The sequence below is a fragment of the Odontesthes bonariensis genome, chromosome 3 (assembly GCF_027942865.1).
Source record: "Odontesthes bonariensis isolate fOdoBon6 chromosome 3, fOdoBon6.hap1, whole genome shotgun sequence".
Taxonomy (NCBI): Eukaryota; Metazoa; Chordata; class Actinopteri; order Atheriniformes; family Atherinopsidae; genus Odontesthes; species Odontesthes bonariensis.
Genome location: NC_134508.1, coordinates 15,097,141 through 15,124,056, shown reverse-complemented (window position 1 = coordinate 15,124,056; position 26,916 = coordinate 15,097,141). Strand labels below are relative to the sequence as shown.

General features: G+C 39.2%; 1 protein-coding gene across 1 annotated transcript in view; it reads left to right on the top strand.

Moving 5' to 3' along the window:
* Positions 1–26,916, top strand: part of slc2a9l2 (solute carrier family 2 member 9, like 2) — a 117,643-nt gene that overhangs the window by 12,293 nt on the left and 78,434 nt on the right. Inside the window, exons 5-7 of the mRNA XM_075459975.1 lie at positions 4,576–4,736; positions 9,652–9,776; positions 11,347–11,492. Coding sequence (XP_075316090.1) covers positions 4,576–4,736; positions 9,652–9,776; positions 11,347–11,492 — 432 coding nt within the window. The remainder of the gene's footprint in view (positions 1–4,575; positions 4,737–9,651; positions 9,777–11,346; positions 11,493–26,916) is intronic.

The window sequence follows — 26,916 nt, the reverse complement described above, 5'->3', positions numbered from 1 at the left end:
CTTAGACATATCCTCCTGCACAACTATGTGCACAGTCTTCAGTCACAACTTTAAAAACAAAGACAGGTCAAATGAATAATGTAAATGATGTTGTTACAGTGCAATCTTCTGTTGGGAAACATTTAGCTTTGACATTTACAAACACCTAAATGTTAGTGCAAACTAAACACGCCTCTAATTGCAACTGCCAGATATCTCAGGGCACCCTGAGAGGTCTCTTGTCCATGTTCCAACTGGTCTGAACTAGTGTTTTAATATTGTGGCTGACTTGTGTATTTGGCATTGCTCAGCCCAGACATTTTCATAGTCTATACATGCTCTGTGTGAAAAATGCAATTTTCAGGAGCAGCTAAGTGGTGCCACTTTTGCATAAGAAACAGCATTTTCAGAAGTTAGACTTTCCAATCTGGCCTTGTGTTTCTTCTGAGGTAATTAGATGCCTCGCAGGTCATTGAATTAGTATTCAAAGATTACAGCCCCCAGCTCTGCAGATGCCCACACAAATATACAAGGAATATTGCATAAAATACAACAGGGATCTTAGCATTTACTGAAAAGCTAAAGTAATAAAAACTTTTAAAAAGAAGCAAAAAAGGCTGTGAAGGCTGTAACTGTTAGTGAACAGAAAAAAAAAAAACATACACTTTGCCCTTGTTTTTTAACCATCAAATGACACTAGGATACTTTGCAGTTTATTTTCTCACATGGACAAAGTATTTTTTAGTTCAGTAGTGTCACAAAACCTGTTCCAGTCCTTCACTGGAGGCTCCATGTGGTTACAGAGAAGTGTATTTGATACTTCTTTCAGACCACCCATATACATGGTTTATAGTGTGTGAATGAAAGACTTCCCTATGTCTTATGGTTGCTTTGAATGAAAATCCTCTCCACATACTATATGTAATGTCTCTGCTTTGTCACACGCTTTAACATGTTTGTCATGTTGGTTGTATTTGTGGTCTGACACTGCAACACCAAGCTGGAGGTTTCACGTCTGCCAATTCAAAACGCTCATTCCTCTGTCCCTCTCGTCTTTAGAGTACTTGAATAAAATGTTCAAAAAGTTCCATCATTACATAAAGAGAAGAGAACAAGTTGTGCAAGACTAACGAAATCAAAACTAAAGCAACCTTTAAACTGTCCTTGAATCCTGAATCTTTATTCTGTGGCCAGGGTTGTTTCTGCTCAGCCACGCAGCCACTGCGTTTGCTGTAAACCGGCATGACTCCTCTGAAAATGCAGGCTGAGTGTAAAGCAGTAAATTGCTGTTGATGGTGTCAGCTGGAAAATGTATTTTAACCATCTTTAAAAAAGAAAAAACTCATTTTTTTCCCCCAGTTTGTGTTTATACTTCCCTGTCATATGCTGCTTCCCAACGGGGAACTGAGGCAGTTGTATTGCTCTTTTCAGAGCCAAGAGATCCCTTAGATGAAAACTGTAATTTTCCCTCAAAGAGCCAAGGAGCTGTTGGTCCACAGCTATTTTGACTTTTCTGTTTTAAGGGAATGGTTGGCAACACACTCTTTATACACACAAAAACACACTTGAGAGAACAGATGAAGGCAAAAGGAAACCTGCAGCTCCTGCTGCTTTTCTTAGTGGGGTATGATGACATTGAAAAGAGTCTAGATAGATATAACTGCTTCAGTTCCTTGTGGGAAACTGCTGTCTGATGTCAGGAAAATCACTGAGAGTATTCAGAATACATTAAAGCATACGCAATAAATTCTGAACAATTTAGATGATTTTCTTATTTTTGCAGCTGATCTTGTCCACAGCAACACCTTCTGTAGCTTTCTGTGCTGGTATTACTGTCTGCCAATTTCTAGGGTATGTGATATACTAACAGCTCAGTATCTAACGCCAACCCCACTTGAAATAAGCCGAACTGTTATTTGAATTCACAGCAACAGTTCAGCTACGGATGCAGATAATTCTCCAGTTTATGAGCATGCTGAGCGATCGTTGGTTGTTTATTCTCCTTCATAGCTTCTGCCCACCAGGAACATAAGCTGATCATTAATGTAGGCACTGGCTTCTGTCCGCCACTCTAGGGGTCCAGCACTGCTTCCGCTGTCTTTTTACAAAATTCATGAAAAATAAATAAACCAGCATCTCCACTCTTTTAATGTATGTTTTTTTTTTTTCCCGCTATGCCAAAATCTAAAGATCACAAAGGAGCTTACTGTCTGTTCTCAGCTATGAATGAATAAAAAAAAGACAGTGCCACAGTTTATTACAATGAAAAGATCATAAAAAAAGCAACGCTTCTACTCATGCTCCTTTAACAAAGGACTTAATCAGCCTCTTTAGTAACAGTTCACTGAAAACACAATAGTCTCTACATATGGCATGACAAATCACAGCATGTGTAAATCAAAACTCAGTTTTCCCCATGCACAGCAGGTCCATTTCCAGCAGTGAGCCATTTTAAAATGTGAGCAAGGGAATATTATATGAAGTGTCAAAAATGCATTCCCAGTGAGTCCCAACAAACATTGTCTTAGGCACTAAATATATGATTTGTTGCCATTTTCTTGGCCACAGCGAGTTCTCTTCTAAGCTTTATTTTGCTTACTCACTTGCACTTTGCTTCATGCAGTAAAAGTAACATTGCAAGAACAATGGAGTGGAAATAAAAGGCAAAAAGAGTCCACGCACTTATTTATACTACTTATAAAATGTACACAATATACAGAGGGCAGTTTATTTCAGTGGTGGTAAGCCACATCCATGAGACTATTCTATGCAAATTTAGGGCCACTCAGGGAAATGGGAGCAATGATCAAAACCATTCAGCATAACTGCCGACATAACCTGCTTTCTTGGATTCCAAATTGTTTTCAATTTTTTTTCTGAAGGTACAGGGTTTACTTTCTCTGGAGCTCATGTTGCTCATTTCGGGTGAACACATTGCCTACTGGCCCTAGTTTAGGATCTCGGAGAACAATTAAGTAACAGTCTTTCTAAGATGGGTGAAGTTTACCCTGTAGGAATCAGTGTAACCTGTGACCCTCCTGCTCCACAAATAGGAATAAGCTTTTCAAAGCTTTTATTCCAGTGACATCAAAGGTAACTTTGTCAGCACTTTAAACTGTTATGCACAATGCTTGTGGGAACAGCCTTGACTGCAGAGTCAATGAGAGCCACCATGGCACTGGGCTATCTGTGATTTGAGGACTTTTAGCAGTGTAGCTCGGTTCAGGAAATTAATGAGGATTGTAGTTGTAAAATGAAAGATTAAAATATATAGAAGCTCGCCTGTGCTGCTCTTTGGGGGCCTTCCTCTGATGTCCTCTGGGTTGGAGCATGACTTTCCTGTGATTGACTGCCTGGCTTCTCTCTTCCTTGCTCCATGGGGGCTGCCTGGGTCTGGGGGCCCTTGCAATCTGCTCCTGATCTCTGGAGTTGGGAGTGGCTGTGGCCCCCTTTCCCCATTATTAACCACAGTTCATGTAAAGCCTTGGCCATATATTTTGCACACACAGGCACAAATACATGCACGCACATCCACTCATTCACTCGCATGCTCACTCTACAGTTGCTATGTCACTTTGTAGCTTTAATAATATTCAGTGGCCACAGTTAAGTTTTATGCTTGTTGCTGTTGGTTTCTTTTTTTTTTTTTGGAATTTTTCTTCATTAATCTTTTTGCAGGTGCTCCCGATGGTCCTGCTTGTTTTGTGTTTTCTTTTCCTCCGCAGATGCAGCAGCTGGTTGCCTGTTTTATCGTTCTATCTACTTCCTTTTCACCACACTTTAACTCTTTCTTTCATTCCCCCCATCAATTAAAATTTAATAATAATAATAATAATAAAAAAAAAGCCTACAATGGTGCTGCAAACTATGATGAGGACACCGGCTGCGTGGGCTTCGGCTTTGCTGATGCCTGAGCCTCTGAGTACAGCAAACGAAAAATAAGCTGTTTTTTTTTTCTTAAACCATCACAGACAATGAAGACACTTCAATTAGACCTCGAGTTCTTTGACACAGTCTCCATTGATTTTAAACCACAACACTGACTCGTAGGTACCTCAGCAAATTAATCTTTCGAATCACATCTACTCAGATTGCTCTTTAAAGTTACCAGATGACATTAAAGAATTTTTGGCCACTACATTTAGTTTGATCTTTTTTTTTTTTTCTATTTGTTTTTAAGAATGATTTATTCTAATATTAAACACAATAAAACATACAAAGGAAATTATTTACAGGATGATGAATTACAGACAATACATAATAAGCACAATAATGCATCAAATCAGATATTTGATTAATAGATTTTACTACGTGTCTGTAACATGATTAATTATGAGTTTGTCTTATAATTGATTTTTCCTGTCAAATTTGTATCTATAGCTTTGAAAAATCATTGCAGGGTCTTAAACTCAGTTTGGACAAGTGAAAGGACAGCTTGGTACGATGCACATCACATTCAGAAAATGCATGTTTGATAAGACAGTGGGAAGTTTTTGTCTTGCTTTTTCAGATTGATAGCTTTTTAACACATTCAACCATTTTATGAATATGACACAATCGTAAGATATGTGTCTGAATCTTTTTCTTGTATTGCAGTACATTAAAGCTTTCTACAATAAGACTTGGATTGAGAGATACGACGAGCCTATTCCAGCAGAGACAGACACCCTTCTCTGGTCTATCACAGTGTCCATATTTGCCATTGGAGGCCTTTTTGGAGCTCTGTCTGTCTCTTTAATCATGAAAGTTCTTGGAAGGTGAGTACACTCGTAAGAGCTCATAAAAACACATCATCTTCGCACTTGTAATGGACTAGCAACCTTAGCTGAGCTAATCCTAATTTAAGATTCAACCCAGTTTTTAAATGTCTTGAGGCCGTCTCTTTATCTGAAGGCATGTTACAGCTGTAGCTCACGGTGCTCTGGCAGGATTATCAGATCAAAAACTATCGAAACTGATACTAAACCACCGAACTGATCTGGGAAAAGTGAATCGCCATTCAGCAGATTCCTGACTTGGGGAAAAGTATTGCATAGTTCATTGATATGTTACATGTGTTTTTTACTTAAAGTATCTCCTGATCTAATCCCCCACTGACTCATTTTTTAATTGGAGCTCTGTAGGGATCCTGCCAACTGCTGCAGGACATTGTGTTCTTTAATAGGCCAACCAACACCATCCCAAACCATCCAGATTATATTGTTCACTTGATAAAATGTTGAACATCTAAAGCGCACAGACGAGCACTTAGATCAGAGATTTGTATCAGAAACATCTGCAGCATCTGCTTGGCCCCTCCATTTGAAATAGGGCTTTAAAATAAGGAAGCTTGTTGAGCAGAAGATGTTGATAAAGTAAAAGAAGATTCAGAATATTTCAAAATATTCTAAAAAAATAAGATGTATAAAAAATACAAAATTCTGCTTACAGCGAAAAGGTGGGTAACTTGAAAGTGAAAAATTTGGATTGGCACTGTATGTGTAAAAAACCCCCAAAAAACCCAAAATTGGTCGCTGCAGTTTTCTTACCTTGACTTGTAAAGTAGGACACTCTTCCCCACCTTGCTTACACTTTTACTTTTGCTGGCTTGTTGCAAACACGTCTCATTTACTGTACTCAGGTACTCTGGGTTGAAAATGAACTGTCATTCATATTACATACTTAGGGAAATGTTTCGTTTCCTGTCAGACTCTGAAATGTCTGAGGAGACAGGAGCGCTGTATGCATTTTTGCTTTGTCAGCATTTTCTTTCTATCTTTTTCTTCGTACACTCTCTAAATCACTGCACCTACTATTGTACAACGGTACTTCAGCTCTTCTACCAGCTGGCAGGACATATTTTTTAACAGAAAAACTGAAATGAGCGACTGTCCCTTAGCAAAAGAAAAAGGAATTGTGGAATGTAGCTGGGGCTGCATAATTTGAAGCAGGAGTTGTAGTCCTGGATGTGCTGGTAAAGAAGATTTAAGTTTCAAATCAAAGGCTCACCGTACACATTTTCTCAGAGGTCTGCCAGATTTCACAAAATTCTGTAACACTTGCAATTAAGCAACATTTGAACCCAAATCTGATGATGGTTTTGCCAATTAGTTTTTTCAATGTTAATTGAAAATGGGTGAGGATGTTTTTTTCCTCTCAAAACCTATAGTCGGATTGTTTCTTACTGTAGTTTGCTGGGATTTTGCCATGATCTGTACTTTATAGTACACTTACAAAAATGTTGGTTCAGTCAGTCATGTTGTGCCCATTATCATGAACTACATTTTCTTTGCCACAGAAGCAACATTAGTTTGTCTTCCCATAGTTTCCCTCGAAGGCCCAGTTATTGTGACAGCTGGTCCTATTAAGTGCTGGCAGCTAAGAAGTCGTTATATACATGGTGGCTTCCTCACGGTTGTCTCCAGCTCACGTGCAGAACTATCACGCAGCAAAGGCACTTTCTAATGGAACCAAGGCCTTATTCTTGTTTTTTTTTTTCTATAACAGATTGTCCACATACAGATTCCAAGGAAATAGATGTGTTGGGGAAGAAAAAATGATTTTTTCCTGATTCCTTGGTTGTGACTTGACATCTTATTTTGCACTGTGAGATCCAATCTCGCAGCCATTATGATGAGTTTCTCAGGTTTTGGCCTAGCTGAGTTGTTTCACCATCTTTGCTTGGGACTGCAGAGTTGTATGTCCTCCCGGCCCCCAGGGACTCACAGGCACTAATATTATTCCTGCACTGCTTTGAAATGATTCACATTCGAAAGACTGTATTAACCTGTAATGATAAGTATGTCTGTGTCAGAGCAGGGTAACACTCATGAAGCTTCTGTTCATAGTGATTTGAGATAATTAAGATGTCCTAATGTTTCACCTTGGAGTGGTGGTTTTCAAATGTGTTGATTAGGCAGAAATATACTATTCATTCTTCCTCCATATTCTCTGCTAGACAGCTGGTAGTTCAGGTCAGAGTCCTGGAGAGGTTGACATTCAGATGTCAGGGAGAGGAATTGAATATATATTAGCAGATAAGGACATGGGAAGCGGTGCAAAAGTAAGCTACTTCAAAGAGTGACCAAGTGGATCATTAAAAGTTTCCTGGCGAGGCTGATGTCATTTTCTGTTTTTTTAAACTAATGTTTTTGGATGTTTTACCACAGCAATCTTTTTCACAGCGCAGATGTGATTGGATGATATTAGTGCAAATTGTTTATCTTCCCACTCAACTTTAATGGGAATGAGGCTGCCCTTGAGACAATGTGTGTTGCTCAGAATCTCACTGCGGCAGTCAAACAAAAACATATTTTCTCTTGACCCCTGACACTCAACAATGAAGCTCTGCAATTTAATCCTGCAAAAAAATATAGCCCTCTTTTAGTCTATTCACCTCCAAGTTTGCTTTGAGAAATGGAATGTTTAAGTATGCGCCTGACGTTGAATCTAGACAGAAAAATATTTGTGTGCATGCAAATGTGTGCATACATGTGTACAAAGCCAGGTTTAACATCCTTGTTCCATTTTCTTGACATGTTAAAGTCAGAGGTTTTTACTGCATAGATATTTTAAATGCCAGCAAAAACATTTCCACCATTTAAGGAATAAAATGTTCTATAAATAAGGCTATGAATGATATATGAACAAACCCCTCTGCAAAAGCCACCAAAGTAATGACAACATGATAGTTTGGTGTCTGTATCCGAGTCTAGAGTCTCTTCCTTTACACAACCTTTGCATCCACACCTTGAAATGTATATACAAAGCTAAGTAAATGAGTCTGCATGAAATATTTAAGTGTTCTCCTCCTCAAAAGGGAGCGATCATGGTGTACATGTCTTTCAGGAGCTAACTTAACTGCGTCTTGTCAATTATTGACAGTAATAGTATTTTTATGCTAAAAATCTGGGCCTGAGAATCTTACAGGTTTGGGAGCAGAGAGAATGGAACTAACAAATTGCTTTTAACAAATTCTAACCCACCAGCAGCAAGCTCCCTTTCGATAGGAAAGCATGAAAGATGAGCTCTTGCACATTGTTTAACAATTTTAAAGATATGGATATTGTTTTAAAAGAGAAGTTATGAAGGTGCTAAAAGGCATTTTGAAGGAGTCTCGCTCCTTCATACATGTATAAAAATTTTTGCAGTTTTATAGCTCAGTGTTTGTTCGCAGCAGATGAACAAAGACAATTTCCATATAGCTGACTTGACTTGTTGCCAGTATTTATGCCAAGCTTAACTGCTGGTTCTGGCATCTTTTATACCAGAATGGCATTTATCCTCTCATTTGAGAGGCCTTTGTCTTTCTTGATTCACATCAATTTTACCAGACCTAGTTCATGAGTATAGAAAAGATCTGACTTTGATCACTACTCTGTCATGAAACACATAGTAATGAGTAATGAGTAAGTCCATGTCTGTCCTCCAGCACAGCAGAGTTTAAACCCATAAGGGGATAAGAAGCAATTTCGATCTTTAAGGGTTAAGAGATGTTCAGTCAACAACGATGATGATAAATTATCAACCTGATGTTTTTAAAGGGGCAGTTTAGCTTTTGTTTTGATGTGAAACTGGAACATGAGGTGAAAAGCCAGGGCGTTTAAATAGGTGAATGAGAATGGCTGAGGAGAGAGAACACAAGTGAGACAGTGGAGTTAATGAACAGGCAGGAGGGAACTGAGAAAAACTAAGAGGAAAAATGGAGCAAGAAACAGAACTAAGATGAGACCAACTGATCAAGGTAAAAAACTAACAAAAAAAACCCCCACGAGTGTAAGTACAACCAACTAAAGACTAATACAAACTAAAGAAACGTGACAAACCAATAACTCAAGATCACAAGCAAACTAAGCTTAAAAACATGAACAAAGAGCAAGCAAGGAGGAACAAAAAGACAAATCCAGACTAGAGAAATACAAACAGCAAAAACAGTGATTAAAAACAAACTAACAAGAGAAGTAGATTAAGATAAAAGCACAGAAAAACCAAGAATCCAACTAAAGTCCAAAAATCTATTAACCATGACATGTCATTTTAGAGGAAAATTCTTTGAATAAACTGAAATGCTTTATGCACCATGAGAGCTGCCTGAATGCACCAGTAGTTTAAGGCTGTCTGTTACAATTAGGGTGGAGAAAAAGCCCAGATCCAGAGTGGCCTTCAGGTCCCTGTGTGTGCAGGGGGTGACGTTGCACCCAATCCACAATTATTTCAGTAATGCTTCTGACTGTGCGTTGATAATCAAATGCTTTCAGAATTGAATAGACATTAACATATATACAACTGCTGGTTTACCTTTGAGTTTGGATGAATTCTGCATTGTTTTTCATCAACTTGAAAACCTCCTATAGAGAAAACAATTTTCAGTTTTGTTGGCCTTGAAGAGTTGTTCTCATCCACTCTGATCTTGATAATGACACAAACACATTACTCATCTTTACTCCTTTTTCAAAGGTTTATTCAATGCCATTTCTTGCTCCAGGAAACCTTGCTGAAATGTTTCGACAGATGTCAAATGTGATTTTTTTTTTTTAAATCACAATATAGGCACTTGATTTGGACAAAACGGATTGAATGGAGTTGAAATGGAGGGCATTTCTTATAAGATTCATTTTAATGTGTCAATGTATCCCATGTTCTCCACTTAATTTCTCCTATAAAATTATTTCTAATCCTATTTTTGACTTTTAGAAAGGGAACCTTGCTGCTGAATAACGGCTTTGCTGTGATAGCTGCACTGCTGCTGTCGTTGGGCGAGATGTCCAGATCTTTTGAGATGCTCATCATTGGCCGGACAATTATTGGGGTGAACTCTGGTAAGTCATTCAGAGAAATACATTCTAAATACTTAATTTCTCTTCATCACACTTAGGCTACGGCTACACGAAAACGAAACGAGGTTTTTTTTGAAAACGGGTTCGAAAATTCTTGCGACCACACGGAAACGCGCTGCTGGTCCAGACGAAAACGATGAAACGATGCAGTACACACGCCACTGTGTCACGCCACGCTGTGAGACAATAGAGAAGTGTTAAAATTGGCTCACAGCGTCAACGTGTGACTGACGCAAAAACGTTTTAGCTGTAACAATGGAAACGAAACGAGGCCGTTTTCAAACTTTCCCACTCTGGAACCCGTTTTCAAAAACTATCGTTTTGGGGTAGTGGGAACGCCGGCTCCGTGTGGCCGCGACAGCGAAACGATAAGAAAAAGTATCGTTTACAGTGAAAAACGTTTTCGTGTAGCCGCAGCCTTAAGTTTTGGCAGTAACTGCTTATTACATGTGCATACCATTAGTGGTAGAGGGAGTACTACTACAATACAATGAAGTAATACACATAGTATCCAAATAAAATTACTGGTTGGTTCCCTCTGGCTTTTTCTTTTGAAATTATCGGATAAAAAAGCATCAGTTTGTAAACGACATGATACTGGGATTGTTGCTGAAAGGGGGTCTACTTTAAACCGCTTAATGTACGGTGATGCATATGTGTGCACAAGAGCTACATTTAAGGAGTTGTGAGATGATAAATGTGAGGGGGAAGAAAAATATACATTTTCTGATACAGAAGTTAGTTTTTTTTTTAATTGAATCTTTTTTCCATTTTTTTGCGAGTTATTGAACAACTTAAAGCTTTACTGAAAGTCTTGAAGGTTTTGCACATCCTTGATTTGATTTGAACGCTTGAATCATGTAAGAAGTTTCAGAGGCCAAAAAGATTGGCATCCATGAATGTAATCTCTAACAACATGTTATCTTTTAAAACCTTGCTGTGCTATCTTTTTTCTCTTTAAAAAAAAAAACAAAAAAAACATCTTTGTGTTAAATTAACTCGTAACTTAAAATGTCAAATAATTAATGGAGTAGAAAATGTAACATTGCCTTCAACAACGTATTGGGAGTTTTAAGTAGCATGAAATAAAAACGCTTTGAGTACTTTCCACCACAGACAGAATTTGCCTCGATTAATTAACACATTGAACTACACAAGGATCAGTTGTAATCTCTGGATCATCATAGATGTATTAGCACACACATTTCCCAAAGAGCACAATTTGTAAACTGTTGAGACTGATTAGTGGAAAATCTTCTTCAGGATTAATTATCTTATTAGGGATGATCATTTCTAACACACATACCTCCTATCTGAGCAGTCTTTGCAAAGCTCCCTCAGCTGTGACTGTGTAATGCTGTCTGTGCAGTGTGGGCTTCAGACTAAGACATCATTTAAAATGGAATGCTTTTACATCCTGCTGAAGGAGAAAGATACTAAACATATAAATGGGTGCTCCTCTGGTACTGTCATATCCACACATAGTAGCTACTCATCTCTCTTTTTTTTCAACATCACTGTGTTGCGCGTCCCCTTTATTTTTCCGTGGCAGGCATAGCGCTTAGTGCCCTCCCCATGTACCTGGGAGAGATTTCGCCGAGGCATATCAGAGGTTCTATTGGCCAGTTCAACTCCATCCTGATCTGCTTAGGAGTGTTCACAGGACAAGTGCTGGGCCTGCCCGAACTGCTTGGTCAGGTCAGTGGTGTATGAAGTATGAAAAATATGGCACTATACCTATCAAGTCATCCTTGCATACAGTTGCTTTCTAAAATTATCTTTTATAGATTTTTTTTTAAATTTTGCAACTCAAAAAATGTAAAGTGGATATGATATAGAAAAGAGCCTTTTCTCTTTGCTTAAGAGCGTATACATGGGTCTGAAATCATTCAGAAACACAATTCATATCACTCCAGTTCTGAGATCTTTACACTGACCTCCTGTCCAGCAAATAATTGATTTAAAAATACTACTGTTGATCAATAAATCATTTAATGGTTTAGACCAAAATACATTTCAAATCTTCTGGTCCCCTACGACCCTCCAAGGCAGCTTAGATCTTCAGGTAAAGCTTTGTCCCCAGAGCAAGGACTAATCAAGCAAAACCTGCTATTAGCTTCTATGCAACTTTCATGTGGAATTATCCCAAAAAACTGCAGATCTGGAGAAACTCTTACATGCTTTAAATCACATCTTAAAACGTATTTTCACATTTTTACCATTTCATTTGGTTGATTTCTCATTGTTCTGTGCTTTTATCTGGTTTTAACTTCATTGCCTTACTATGTGTCCTTCATCTTCTTCGTTTATTGAATATTTTTTTTTAATTATTATTACATGCTTTAAGATAAGATAAGATAAGACAAGATAAGATAAGAAACTTTATTGTCATTGTACAAGAATACAACGAAATTGCGTTTGGCAGCATCTCTTGTAGCTGCTACAATGTCACGAGTAATAAATATTGAAAAAAAGTCTTAGACAAAGTCTATTTATTGCATGCTCTCTCATACAATAATAATATGTTCATATGTTTATTAAGTACTAGAGATCTCAAAAGACCCTCAGGAAGAGAGGGGCAGAGTGGAGTCAAATGGATCTCTCCACACCCTGAAATGACATGCTTGAATAGAGGTGTAAATTAATGTATAAAAAAAGAGCTTCTGTTCTGTCTCCCTGTATTATTTTGACCAAAGCATGTGACAGATATTTCATCAGGCTCTGACAAACCTTTGCGATCTTTTTTGATTGAAAAAGTATTGATGCTATGGCTGGTAGCTAATCTATCCAATAAAGTTTGGTTGGAAACCAACAGTAGATTTATTTGATTGCTTGATTGGTGGGTGAGCTGTTGTAAAAAGAGAAACACCTTGCACAGGCACACACTGTTGTTGACAGAGTCTACACATCATTTAAACGGTGTATCAACTGGATTGTCTGCTCAGTTCTAGCTGCAAAGCAGTGGATACACCCACCTAAATCACATGTAGGAAACAAACGCAGCAGGATTGTACTGACGAATGAGTTGCATGCCAGATTTTGAATTCACATTTATTTTGCCAGCATTTAACGGCACAATTAACATTAATCGATTTGAAAGATTAACGCTTTTTTAAGGTGACTGTTCCTCCCACAAAACAAAAGTTATGTGAAAGAAACATCTGGAACATGGGAAAAAGCAACACAAAACAACCATCACAGCCACCTCCACTCTACTGTTTGTGGAAAATGACTGAAGAGAATTATTTTTTCCCCTTTGATCTGGATAATGTTTTCAAGTCTTCATTTGAAAAAAAAAAAAAATCATTCTCATTCCCAGCTTGCTTGATCAAAAAGCACCTCTTGTCAGATTAAATATTTCTTTCAACATGAAGGGTAGGTATGTGCATCTGCATCTTGCTGGGTGTGGTGATGCAGAGAAATAAAACACAGGAGTTCCAACTAGGACACTAAGATTGAATCCTTTTGAATAGGATTTTAAACTAAACTGGTAATGTGATTCCACAGTCTTTGTTTTCTGTTTCTGTTTTGTTCACTTCAGACAACAAAACTACCTGGTGAGAGTTGTCTGCTGTAGATAGTTTTGTAGACCTGTCACTTCTTATTTTTTCCTCTACCTGTCCAGTTTCCTCAGAATATTTTAAAGACAAACTCCACCCCATGCTGAGATATGCCAAAATTATTTCGCTAATAGCTCTTAGGAAATCACTGCTATAAAAAGTGTGATTTTATGCCAGTCCTACTGTTATTCTTGGCATTCTTTATAGATACAGCTATAGAAATGCAAACAAAGTATATGCGTCTGCAACAGGCTGCTAGTAACAACGTCCTACTGGTTATACTATACTACACTTCTGGTTCTTTGCTAAGTTGTCTGTTATGTGCAGACAAAACAGACCCTTTCCCCCTCCATACCTTTAAGATTAGAGACAAGTATTTTGCTTCCTCCTCGGAAAAATGAGGGCTGGCTCAAGAGTTGCATAGTTCTGTTTATCTCTGGATGTCATCTTTTCTATTTATGAAATGAAAATGAAAACGTCAGGAATATATTTGAAAACCACTTTGACATGTTTTTGCATTTCACTCCAAAACAGAAATAAAGCTGAAAACAGACTTTATAGTACATCCATGATTGAAGATGTGTTTTTCCACCAATGGCCCTGAAAACGGTCAAGTCTTCTGAGAGTAGTCATCACTCTGAGGAGCTGCAGCACATCCATTTCAGCTGGAGTAAAGACAGTAAAATGTTCAAGCTCGAGGCTGTATTCATTTGTCTCGTTCAGAGCAGTCAAAGGCATTTTGGTCTTGAAACCAAAAACAAACGCAATCTGTCAGAGATATCAAGCGATTTTTATGCAGGGTTCTGTTTTGCTAAATGTAAGTCACAGTGGAGCTGAGTGTAGGAGCAAAACATTGATGTCCTGCCCTGTCGGTTTGGAGTGACCTGGAAATCGACCCTTAGTTACATATTTGCATAACAATGGTTTTGTTTGCTTCCCTAATCTCATGTAATGAGAAGCAGTGGAGAAAATCTAAATTCTTAGACTGCGCAGCATCAGGGAAGTTCTCTCTCAATGCCAGAGGAGCTGACATTATGCACAGACACTCTGCACTGCTGTGGCTATTTATAGTTCGTATTATTAATTCACCACCTGCAAACACGTCAGGAGTGCAAGTCAGTCGTTTAATGCTGAGGAATTAATCAGAGTCATGTTGTTATCAAAGCAGATCGCAGTGCTTTAGAGTAGATAAAAGGAATATTTACTCTTGGAAATAGAATTGTATCTCAGATAATAGGAAAGTCAAAATAATGACACAAACTCTACTCAGTTTGTTAATGCATGCACTCAGTTTACATAGTAAAAATGTTGTGTGTACCAGAAAACACAAATTGTAGAAATAAAATAAAATTTTGTATTGAGATTTAATTAGTCATTTATTCTCTGTCCTGGCGTATCATTTGGGCATTTTTTCTGTAGAAAATTACGTGTTTATATAAACCACGTGGGGTATATTCATGGTGGACATAATGCTTAATCTGATCTGATTTGCTGCTTCCAGCTGGCTTGGAATTCCCATGCTGCTTTGTGCGCAATTTCATTCACACTGCAAAGGCAGCCTGGAAACCACCGCCCTTATTTTTGCCTGAGTTAAGGCGGTAGCATGGTTGCCGCGTCTGTCACGGCGGTGGTGGACCGTGACGTCAATATGACGTTTCAGGCCTGGCGCTTCCCTGGAAAAGACGGCGCAGCGCGTTGTCGTGCACCAGTCGATTTTTGTAACTTGGCGGCGCCGAGCACAACGAACCGGATGGACCGATGTGAGACCAGGCTCAGTGAGGAGGTGCGTTTGTACAGGCAGCTGTACGAAACTGCAGTGAAACAACACAGGGAGCACGTAAACTCCCAAAACTGGTGCACAGAGATTGGCAGAACTTTGGGGAAAGAGGGAGAGTTCTGTAAGAATGTGTGGAGGAAGCTACGGGACAGATACGTGAAGGCAAAGAAGAGGGCAGAGACTCTGTTGATACCGGGGGCTTCAAACCTTCACCTCTTTTAACTGAATTAAAAAATTAAAATGATCCGAAAACTGCAGCAGTATCATTAATTACAGTATTCTTGCTCTTGACAGCGGCATTGTTTTCTTCTCCACTTTCGTGGTTGTAGAGTAGAGGTAACCTTCACGTAGCAGCGCCACCTCTGTGACGGAGAAAATTGCAACTACTGGCGCGCAACGACTTGCGCCACTATATAGGGTCCTATGGGGGGCACAAACTCGTGACGTCATCAACACCGCTCGCGCGAGCAGACGCGGCAACCATTCTAGAGCCTTTAGGGCAAACAACGGACACAACGTTACCGTTCGATGCAGCCTTAGAAAGTGTTTTAAGTAGCTTAGAACGCAAGTTTACTATAAAAAAAGAGCAAAGTTTGGCGTTGAAAGATTTCATTGCCAAGAAGGATGTATTTCCTCGTCGAATTTCTGTCGCTCTACATACGTCATCTGGTATAAGTGATACAATTGGCTATGAATCGCGCGCAAAGCAGCATAGGAAGAACCAGACGCCATTTGATAGACATTCGTAGTGCCCAATAAATGGCTCTAGGCATTCGTAAACCACGCCTCAAATACGAGAAAATACACACCTAGTTCCCAGACCACCATCTCATCGAGATATGGACGCGTCAGCCAGGCTAGCTTCCAGCAGCACTTGACTGAAACATCATTTACGTCTAATCAGTTACTTCTAATGTTATTTAGCCATTCCAGCCTCTTTGTTTCTTTCTGATTCAAACCTTATTCTTATGTCTTTGGTGTCTCTGCCTTGTGTCCTCCATGCCAGTAAAGTCACAAAGGTTTTGTGATGAGGTTTCCTCGCTCAGCACTGACTTCTTCAACTTCACAGCCTCAGTGGCAGATAGTTCATTTTGGCTTGACATTCAAGCTTGAGCTGGCGCTTGAGAGGGGGGTTGAAAAAGAAGTACCATCCCTCCTCACACTTAATTATCTTTCTTTGCTTTTCCAGACTGGCTGACAACCATTGTGCCCATCAGCCACTTTATTTATAAAAAAAGAAAAAAAAAACCTTATACCTACCCTTCACGGTACTGTATGTGTATGGTTCTGTTTGTCCCCGATTTCATTTGAATAGCAGCAGGAATTGTCAGTCACACCTTGCTAACCCCAGAGGAAATTTGACCCACTTTATCCCCTCTCACGTTACATTCCGTGGTATGCAAACACTTGGCCTTTAGCTGAAGCATTTTCATACCAGGGATCCATCATCTGTGTACTTGATTATTTATGTGCAAAGATTTCAGTTTATCTTGTAGGGCTGAAAACAGACATTAGCCTGAGGCACATATGCTTCCAAAGCCAGTTGTGTCATGAGAACAGAAGACTAATAATATCAAGCACTCTTCTCCTGGCATGTTGTGTTGACTTTAGATCACCAATTACTTTTGGCTCTGTTTTGGTGCTGGTAATAAATGCGTACTCAAATATGCGTTCCCTAAATTAATTTACTAAATGTATTGCCAGAAATCATATACTTTGGAACTTGTGGTTGTTGAGGGCAGGTACGTCACCAGCCACTTTTTACCGGGGCACATGCCCCTGTAAACATGCATTGTACCCCAGTAAAAATTCCCATATACATCCTTCAGACTACGCAACAACTGATGTGCCAAGGAAGAATAACATAGGCATGATTTTCCCTATTTCAACCACGTAACCTACTTTAGCCAATGCTGCACAGGTCTACCAAAGAGTGCAGTGAAGCGGTTGTATTCGCAGGCATTGGGTGCGTCTGTGCATGTTCAGTGAATGGACCGTGTGTGACGCGTAGCGCGAAATCACGAGTTTGAAAGCAAGATACTGCGGCTCACACGTCATATTCATCAGCGGATAGTAGCTCATACATTTTACCAATCGAAGCGTAGTAGTATAAACCACTACACATTGATGGATTGCCGTCACCGTGGTCATGGACATAAGGAAATAAGTCAGAAGCAACAAGGAGAACTGAGAATGAAGTGGAGAGAGGTGAGAGATTTGTTTTCTCTGTTGTAGCTGTGAGAGATCTTTCAGTGTATTGAGACGGCTCCCTTCTTGGCTAAGGTCCACAATGTCACAAGGGAGGCTGCATCACCTCACCATCTTGGCTGTTGAAAGGGATCAGCTTGGTAAAGTCAGTCACAGTGAAGTCATTGATCGTTTTGCCGAGATGAAGAGCAGGCGGTACAGTTTAATTAGGGGTGTCACGGTGTGAAATTTTCGGCTCACGGTTATTGTGACCAAAATTACCACGGTTTACGATATTATCGCGGTAATTTATTTTTTTCTTTTAGTGTTAACATTAAGGTGACCAGGTACCGATCCGAAGACCTCGAACAACAACGTTGTCTTACATTGCGCAATCATTTATAATACACGTGGTGTAATAATGTGTTTCACTGCACTATTTTCACTGTCTCATGGCATATCAAAGTTTAGCTATTCAACTTAGCTTAGAATGGCGTTTAGCGCCCATCTAAGAATGGTGAACACACTAGAGCAGGTGCATTGCTAATGTAATGTAAATGATTATTATCACGATTTAACATTATTGACAGTCGGATATAATTGTTACATTTCCCCTTTACCCGAAGGCAAAAGTTATTTCGAGCATTTCAGCTAAAACTATGTGTTAATATAACAAATATACCTTGCACTGGCTCTGCAGCTGCAGGTGATGGTCTCGTAGGTGAGTGATCAAATTGGATGTGTTGCTCCCTTTCGCGGATACCGGCATGTCCTACACACGGGGGCACCGTCCTCCACCAGTTGCCCCTCAGAGTTTTTGAAATATCCAAAGTAGGACCACACTTCTGATTTTGTGCGCTTAGAAGGTGGAAAAATGGTACCATCGCGGCTTCCTTCTTCTGCTGCCATGCTTAAAGTGAGAGAGTGTGAGAAAAGAACCTCGGACTAGTGGCACCCGCGAACGTTCGAAAGTGTCACGTGTGCGGTGTAGAGCTCTAGTAACGCACCTAGATAACATTATGTTTTGAAATGCAAAGTATTTAGCGCAGAAACAGTGTAATACAGTGTAACCGTGGGAGTATTAGGGAAATGAAAGCTCTCCCGGTGTAACGGTGTGCGGTAAGGTAACCCACCGAGATAACACCGTGTTTTGAAATTCAGAAGGTTATCTTACCGTCAAAATATTTTAGCGCGGTTACCGTGTACACCGGTAACCGTGACAGCCCTAAGTTTAATGCTTAAAAAGTAAACTTATATGAAAGATAAATGGGTAAAATGTGGGTAGGCTAGTTTAAAAGGCTTCTCAATCAGGGGAATAACTTATCAGACCTTATCAGGTACTCTTAATGTAAGATTTTGACTTTTTATTTTGCAATATTCCCTCTTGTAGAAGTATTTATTGACTGTGCTGCAGTAAGATTAAAAAATGCTCAATACCTGGAATGAAATATTGTTCATTATTTTGTATCTATTGAAAATTGTAATACTGTGCATACTGTGTTTTTTTTTGTAATATTGCCTCTTGTAAAAGGCTTACTTGATTATGTTTGATGTGCTACAGAGGGAAGAATTGAAAAGCTAAATGGTTGAACTCAAAAGTGTTTTTTTATTTGCTTAGATAGCCTATAGCTCCATTAAACCTGTTGAGGTTCATGCTAATTTGAATAAATGTTCTTATACATCCAGCACAGGCTCATTTTCTGTATACAGTAAGACAGTGTTGGTGGTGGTGTCCTGGCTGGGGGCCTGTGCCGCTGTACAGCTGTATCCCTAGCAACATCCCTGGTTGAGGGTAAAATAAATGTTATAAATTGAATACCTGAGATGCCCTCCTAATTGCAGGCAATTGAGGTCAACAAGGAGAAGGATTTTAATTTCCCTGATTATAAAGAAGAGGTTAAATTAAAAAGCCAAATGAATAACTGAATCTAGATGATACAGACACGCTTTGTCTGTGAGAAATTGATGCAAAGTTTATAAAATAATGGCCAAACTGGGAAAGAAGTGTGTGTTTTGAATGTGCTACTTCCTCTCTTCAATTATATGTTTAATGTGACACACACCAAAAAAAAGGCATTTCTAACTATTAAAGGCATTTCTAACAAATCCTTGCAAGCTTTCAGTCTAAAAGTATGTACGTTTGATGTTTTTTGTTTTTGTCATAAAAATGAAGCCGAGACTGAAGTTGAAATTGACACAAAAGTTGTTATGCAGCATTTGGTCGTGTGCAGTTGTTGTGACGACGCCAGTTAAAGACTTCAAAGACCTGACTGTGTCTGAGTCCTCTTTTGTTTGGGGCTTATCCTTTGTGCTGTATATGAGCATAATGCAAATCTGCAGCTGCACATTTGTTGTCATTCCAACAATTATAAGAGCGACAAGCATTTTTTCCCTTTTCGTAATTTCGGTGGATCAACGCCAATCATCATAATGGCACATTTATTACAATTAATACATTTTCTGTTAGCTTCTTGTACCTGTTCTTCTATGGGTGTCCTTTGGAAAAATACAATTCTTTTTCATGCCATGCACTTTCCATTTGACTAACAATCGAAAGAACTTTTATTAAATTCATTCCTGCCTTTAACATAGCATAAACATATATATCCACCCATCCATTATCTATACCGCTGAATCCATCGGTCGGGTCGCGGGGGGGCTGGAGCCTATCCCAGCAGTCAATGGGCAAGAGGCGGGGTACACCCTGGACAGGCTGTCAGTCCATCGCAGGGCCACATAGAGACAAACAACCATGCACGCTCACTCCTAAGGACAATTTAGAGATGCCAATTAACCTTACATGCATGATTTTTTGGACAGTGGGAGGAAGCCAGAGTACCTGGAGAGAGCCCACACATACACAGGGAGAACATGCAAACTCCACACAGAAAGGCCACAGCTGGGTGTTGAACCTGGAACTTTCTTGCTGTGAGGCAACAGTGCTAACCACCACACCACCGTGCATCGGTGAAGAGACTTTGCTCCTGGAAATGCAGGGACTTTAATGTATTGGTATTGATTTTCTCCATCTTTCATTTGAACCCGCAAACCACCTTTATATCCTACTGAGTTGCATTTCTTTGTGCAGCAGGTGTTATGTATTCTGCAACTTGCCTCTTTCCATGTCATTTAACAAGCACATCACAGGCTCATGTCACATATATATAATGATGAATGCATTGTCATGATCTTTGTGGGTCCTGGGTTGTGAGACTCTCAGGCCTTCTTGATGTCAGTTTAAGATAAAGGGACTTCGTCCAAAATGTCGCCTTTCGTCAAGTTCAAAATTAGGGTAGGCTTGATGAGACAGGTGACCATTAATCTTATCTTCATGTTTATCTACTAACCTTCTCCAAACACAGATGTAGCTTAGGTTCAGTGGCTTTGATGAGCCCTTGTATTCTTCACCACAACGGTCAGTGGTTTCATTTGAATAAATTGATTGTTTTGAGGGGGATTTGACTAAAGCTCATCTCATGTTAGATACATTGTATACTTGTTGGGCTTATGAATAATGTAATACACACAAGGTGTGCTGTATGTGTATGCTTTGAGCTCTGTGTAGTTTAACATCACAGTACAGAGTATTTTGGCATCCTTTAACATGAAGCCACCAATGCAATAGTTGTAGCAGAGTATATATTGTACTTGCAACATGACTCTAAAGGACTTAAAGTAATTCTCTAAGTGTGCATTGGTGCATGGCAAAAATGTTGCTAGGCTACATTTTCATAGTGATATATCAGTTTGCTGTACCCACATCCTCATGGGAGTTAAAGCATTCAGTCAACTTGCTTTATGTGTAGCCACGCACAAGCAGCTCTTGAGAGATGGCGTTCAAACATGTTGGCTCCTCTGCAAGCTTTCTGTATGGAAGAACTGTGTGTGCAGTATCAATTGTCTTTGCAATCCTAAACACCTCCATAATTCAGTCTGGCCTATGGTCACATGGAATCCTATTAAATATTCAGACGTTGTTGAATATAAAATGTTATTATGGAAAGTTAGGTATCAAATGCAGCAATTTTGCTAAATACATTCTAAATTTAACTTTTGGTACTGAATCCTTTCTTTTAGAGAGAAAGCTAAATTGACACAGCCATGCTGTGGAGCTTACAGTGCATAGATTTTTTTTTAAATTTAGCTTAACTCAGAGGAAACAGAGGATAGCCTTCAGACTATGAGTTATGTGAAAGGCTGCACCACTGCAGTGCTGTCTTAGCTGGGTGTCCAAAGCAGTTCTCTGAAGATGTTTCAGTTGATCCAACACTGTGGCTAGAGTACCACATGGTGCTGCCAAGAGAGATCACAGTTCTCCAGTTTTGCCCCTTTCTATACTGCCCCCCTGGAATATTCTTGAATAGTTTTCATTCAACATCCTCATTACATATAAACCCAAGCCCTAAAAGCCAAGTTCTGTATCATCCTACAAGAACTCTTTGGTCTAGGTATGCAGGTCTTTTGTGTTCTCAGAATCTCTAGGACTAAAATGGGAAGCAGAGCCTTTAGTTTTCATCCTCCTGTCCTTTGGAACTGGCTCCCAGCAAAACTTTAAAGTCACCTCTTAAGAAAGAGCTTATTTTTAATTCATTTATCTGTGCGCAACCTTTTTTGTTGTTGTTTGTGTTAGGTATATATTTAACAGTTTAGTTGATTTCTTACTTTATTTTTTTTAAATTTTTTATCTTTTACTTAGGGTTTACATTTCCAACTTGTTATACTTGTGGTTATGTAAATGGCTGGATCTGTGGCTGGATCAGAATCTGTGGAGTATTTTTCCCTGTCATAATGAATACTTAGAGTTTGATGGTGGTGGTAAGTATTCTTAAAAAAGGTAACATTTGTGAATGGGCAGCATGAATTCTGGAAAGAAACAACTAAAAGTATTACAGCACTTTCACAGACAACCAGTCTCTTTCATATCCGCTTTGGGGCTGCCACAACATCTCTCATGATGGACAAACACTAACTCCAATCATCACGACACAGCCCCTCATATTGACACACCCACGTCTAATCTACCCCCAGAGACGCCGGGCTGCCTTGGAAGTGATGAGTTTTGTCGATTTAGCCAATGATGACCTAGAATTGTAGAAAAAAACTTGACTCTCCCGCCCCCTCCTGAAGCCGGGCAACCCTCGGCACAGAAGCCTGGCTGTTAGTGGCGGCTTCATAACATGATTTCCTCAGTGAACGGCGGCGATTTCAGAACAAATCACTTCATTAAGCTACAGGACAACATGTTGTAGTTATGAAAGTAAATGCAGTATTGGGCATATCTTGTGTTTTGTGAATAACTGTTTTATCGTCAATTTAACATTGAAGATGTAGCAATTTCGCCAGAGAATGGGAGAGGCTGTCCGGCTTCCCGTGTTGTTTCTGAATAGCCGCGGCTGAGTTGGAACCAGCAAGGGCCAACAACATATTTCATAACAAAGAAGACAAAGCATCATAAACAAAAAGAACAACCATTAATAGCAAAGAGGCACAGGTCAAAAACTTACAGCATCTGAACTGGACAATCTTTATTATCTTCAAATCATAAAACATTAAATTCAACATTAAATTCCACTTTCACTTTTGTCTTTTCAACAGCAGAGCAAAGCTAAAGGACCAACAACAGCACCAGCACTACTAAGAGCAGCCCACATCTTAGATTGTTCCACATATTTATGAGACTGTCGTCAAATGGCAGAAAAACACAATGACATGTAGACTTGCATTTGGAGAGCATACAGAGTGAACACTGAACTGTGTTCAGCCCAATAATGTAGATGAGAAAGTAATACTGATGTCTGGAATATTAAACTATTACCCTACTGCACTTTGTTTCTCTAACTCACAATTAATATCACAAATTTAGAACTTTAAAATTGAACAGCCCTCTTTAGCCCTTCATGTATCAATTAGAATCTCAGTGGTCCCCCCGATTATAAACGGTTTTATAATACACCTGCAAGGACTAACTGTCAATTTGCTCTTGTGACACCCCACCAGCAAAACAGGATTATGGAGAAGGTGACATTCATCAAAAGTAGCTGTAGGCAGAAGGATGATGGGCTTTTCTTCTGATCCGGGCAGATGTCCACTTACAGGTTTCTGAAGATTGAGTTTCTGGTGGAATGAGATTTTTAACAAAACAAGCTCTCACTTTTCACTTTGTGAAAACATGTGGAAGCAGTGTTGTGTTTTCCTTGATATTATAATGACATAAAATTACTCCAGGAAGACATTTATCTTCCAGATAATGGACAGACCAGTGTAACCAATACAAGCTGGAAATTTAGCTTTAAGAGAAAATATCCTTGCACTGAGCTCGCTATTTAAGTAGGTTTAATTCCATGCTTTTGAAATTTCATATCATGTGGTGTCACATGCAGAGTTGTCTTGTGTCTTGTCTTTTTTTATGAACTACCTAATTACACTCCCAGGAACAAAGAACACTTATATAAATATGCAATGATGTCCACCAAACAGTGAGTGATAGTCTTAATCTCATTTGCTGCTGTGAGAATCAATCTAGGCTTTAACCTTTGTGGGACTAAACTTAGAGAAGTTTGCCACAGAGCAGATTCATTAAGCAACTGGATGATGCATAGGTAATGTAATTACAGCTGACTTATCCTACAGAACATTTGCTTGTATAATTGGATATATCACTGATGTGGCCCACCTGAAGTTTTCATTATCACTGTCTCAGAAGTTACATGTTCACACCAACCCCTCTCTGGTTCTACGGGTTTCTTCTTTGAACAGCTGCCAGAGCTTCACATTGTGCTCTGTTTATATTGTTTCATCTTCAGAGAACAAAACTAGCTTTTATCCTCTGGATTTTTTCAATCACAAGATGATAATATATGGCATCTAACTTCTCTCAGGAGTTAACTGAAGGGAAAAATTGCACTGTAGGCTTTGTTTAGTTGTGATTTATTATCAGGGTTATAGCCACATAAAGCTTCCTCCATTTAAATGCCACTACTGGAAGACACCAAAAGGCACACATTTAGTTCATGCTGTTGACAGCACTGCTATATTGTGCATTTGCATGCATGACTGTGTGCCAGGACCCCATTCTGAACCCATCAATTATTCAGAGGCCTTACAAGTGCCCATTCAAGTACGCAGTGTAAACATAATGGGCACAATCCACTTTGATTTTCAGGCTAGTGTTGTAATGCTGGTTAAAAATGGTCATGAGGTGCCTCATTGTTGAAACAAGCCAAACGGGGAGAGCACAATGTAAGTTGGAGATGAAAACTGAAATCATTTGTTTGATTAAATTACAACTCCAATTCCAAAAAGGTTGGAAAGAAAGAAACATATCAAATGTTGAAAATCTTAACTTTTAAGAATGAGCTTATATTTTTCACGGCGTAGGGAAATGTCTCCCTTTCAACGTGTGATGTTTTCTGTGTTATATTGTCAAGGTGGTCAAATAAACAATATGTGGTTTCCGGGATGAGAAGAAAATAATGACAACGTAGGTTAAACAGCCCCGGAGTGAATAGGAGGGAGTCAGGGCCATCACAACATCAAGAAGCATTATTCTCTTTTTTTTTTTCCAGATGAGCTTGACCTGCTGGTTGGATCAGAAATAATATGTTTGAGAGTGCTCTCAACATCAGTAGATCTATACCATGTTAGCAGAGAATCATAATGAGGTAAAACGTTGAGTTCCAATGAGGTGTTAAAAGGTACGAAACCCAGAAATCGGTATTTGCAGAACAGGTTATGTTTTTTGTCTGAAAGGTTTAATCTTATCTCCTGCTTCAATAAGATGGTCCACTGCTCAGTATCAGCGCGACATCTCCTTCATGAGGCATACAGAGCCCACTCATGATTGATTGCTTGGGATCACTGAAAGGAGCTGAACTATCTGTCACAGATGAAAAGGGCAGACATATATTTTTTCAAATTCCATTTAATATCTCAGACGGACATTGCTGAGAAACATAATTAAGGACTGTGCAAGATAAGAGTAATAATTCACAATTCAGTCTAGGTTCTCCTTCCACTTTTCTCACTTTTATATTGCAAACTTTTTCAGTCTCGATGTTTGATTTTAGAGGTAGTTTGTGCAAGTTCATGAAATGCACAGGAAAATCTTTTTTTTTCCCCCTCAAGAGAGTAAGTGAAACCAAAATTAGGAAATTAATTAACTCATTTCAGATGCATAATGGAGATTAAGTAATATTGTCACTCGAAAATAACTGAAACCTCTGCCTTCATGTTGTCAGAGTATATTAAAGAAATATTGGAATTCGCACAATATATTTTGTAGGGTGGACTTCACACACTGCTTTTACATTTTGATTTAGAAACTCAAAAAGCAAACTTGAGACAGGAGGTGACGGAAGTCTAAACTTGATTTTATTACAAAACAAACAAAAAGCGTAGACTAGCCCGAATATCTAATTGAACCCCCCCCCTAAAAAAAAACCTAAGAACTCACAAGAAAAAACATACAGAGAATCAAGACTAGAATAAACTCGAATGGCAGAAAGTTACATGAGGAGATATGGCGAGGATCTGGTAGGGACTGAAGGAAACCACGGAGCTTAAATACTGTGGGGGAGAGTGATTAGTGAATGAGTGCAGCTGAGGATAATGAACATGGGGGAAGGCAGTCGAGCCGATAACCAGACAGGAGGCAAACCTAGGCTGCGGCTACACGAAAACGTTTTTCACTGTAAACGATACTTTTTCTTATCGTTTCGCTGTCGCGGCCACACGGAGCCGGCGTTCCCACTACCCCAAAACGATAGTTTTTGAAAACGGGTTCCAGAGTGGGAAAGTTTGAAAACAGCCTCGTTTCGTTTCCATTGTTACAGCTAAAACGTTTTTTGCGTCAGTGACACGTTGACGCTGTGAGCCAATTTTAACACTTCTCTATTGTCTCACAGCGTGGCGTGACACAGTGGCGTGTGTACTGCATCGTTTCATCGTTTTCGTCTGGACCTGAGTCTTTACAGCAGCGCGTTTCCGTGTGGTCGCAAGAATTTTCGTACCCGTTTTCAAAAAAAACCTCGTTTCGTTTTCGTGTAGCCGTAGCCTGGGGAAGCTATCGGTGAAAAAATGAAATAAGACCAAAACAGAGAAGAATAACAAGAATAATCTGATTCAAGAAAGCCTAATAAAGACCAACCATAAGAGCAACTACAAAACCAATAACTAAAGACGAGACTACAAACTAATAACAATGAACAAGACCAGAGAGCAACCAAAGAAACAGAATACAAACAACACAGATCGTGACCGAGGCTGTATTTACCTCATTTTAAGACCTGATAATTACTGTATATTTCATAGCAGTTTTCCAAATTGCAGTACGTATGAGTTCGATATGTTATCTTTGTTGTATTTTAAATCAAATATAGGCTTCAAGTGACCAAATAATTCCAATCATTGAGATTTCGTTGTATTTAACATTGTATATATCCTGAATCTTTTTGGGAAACAGTGTTGTGACCACTTTCTGTTTTATTTATTTTTGTTGCCTCTCAATTGAACACATTGCACATGCAATTTGATGACATGTGTAGAGAAGAACTACAGAATACTTGTAGTAGTGTGAATATTGAATCGTACTACTTGAATA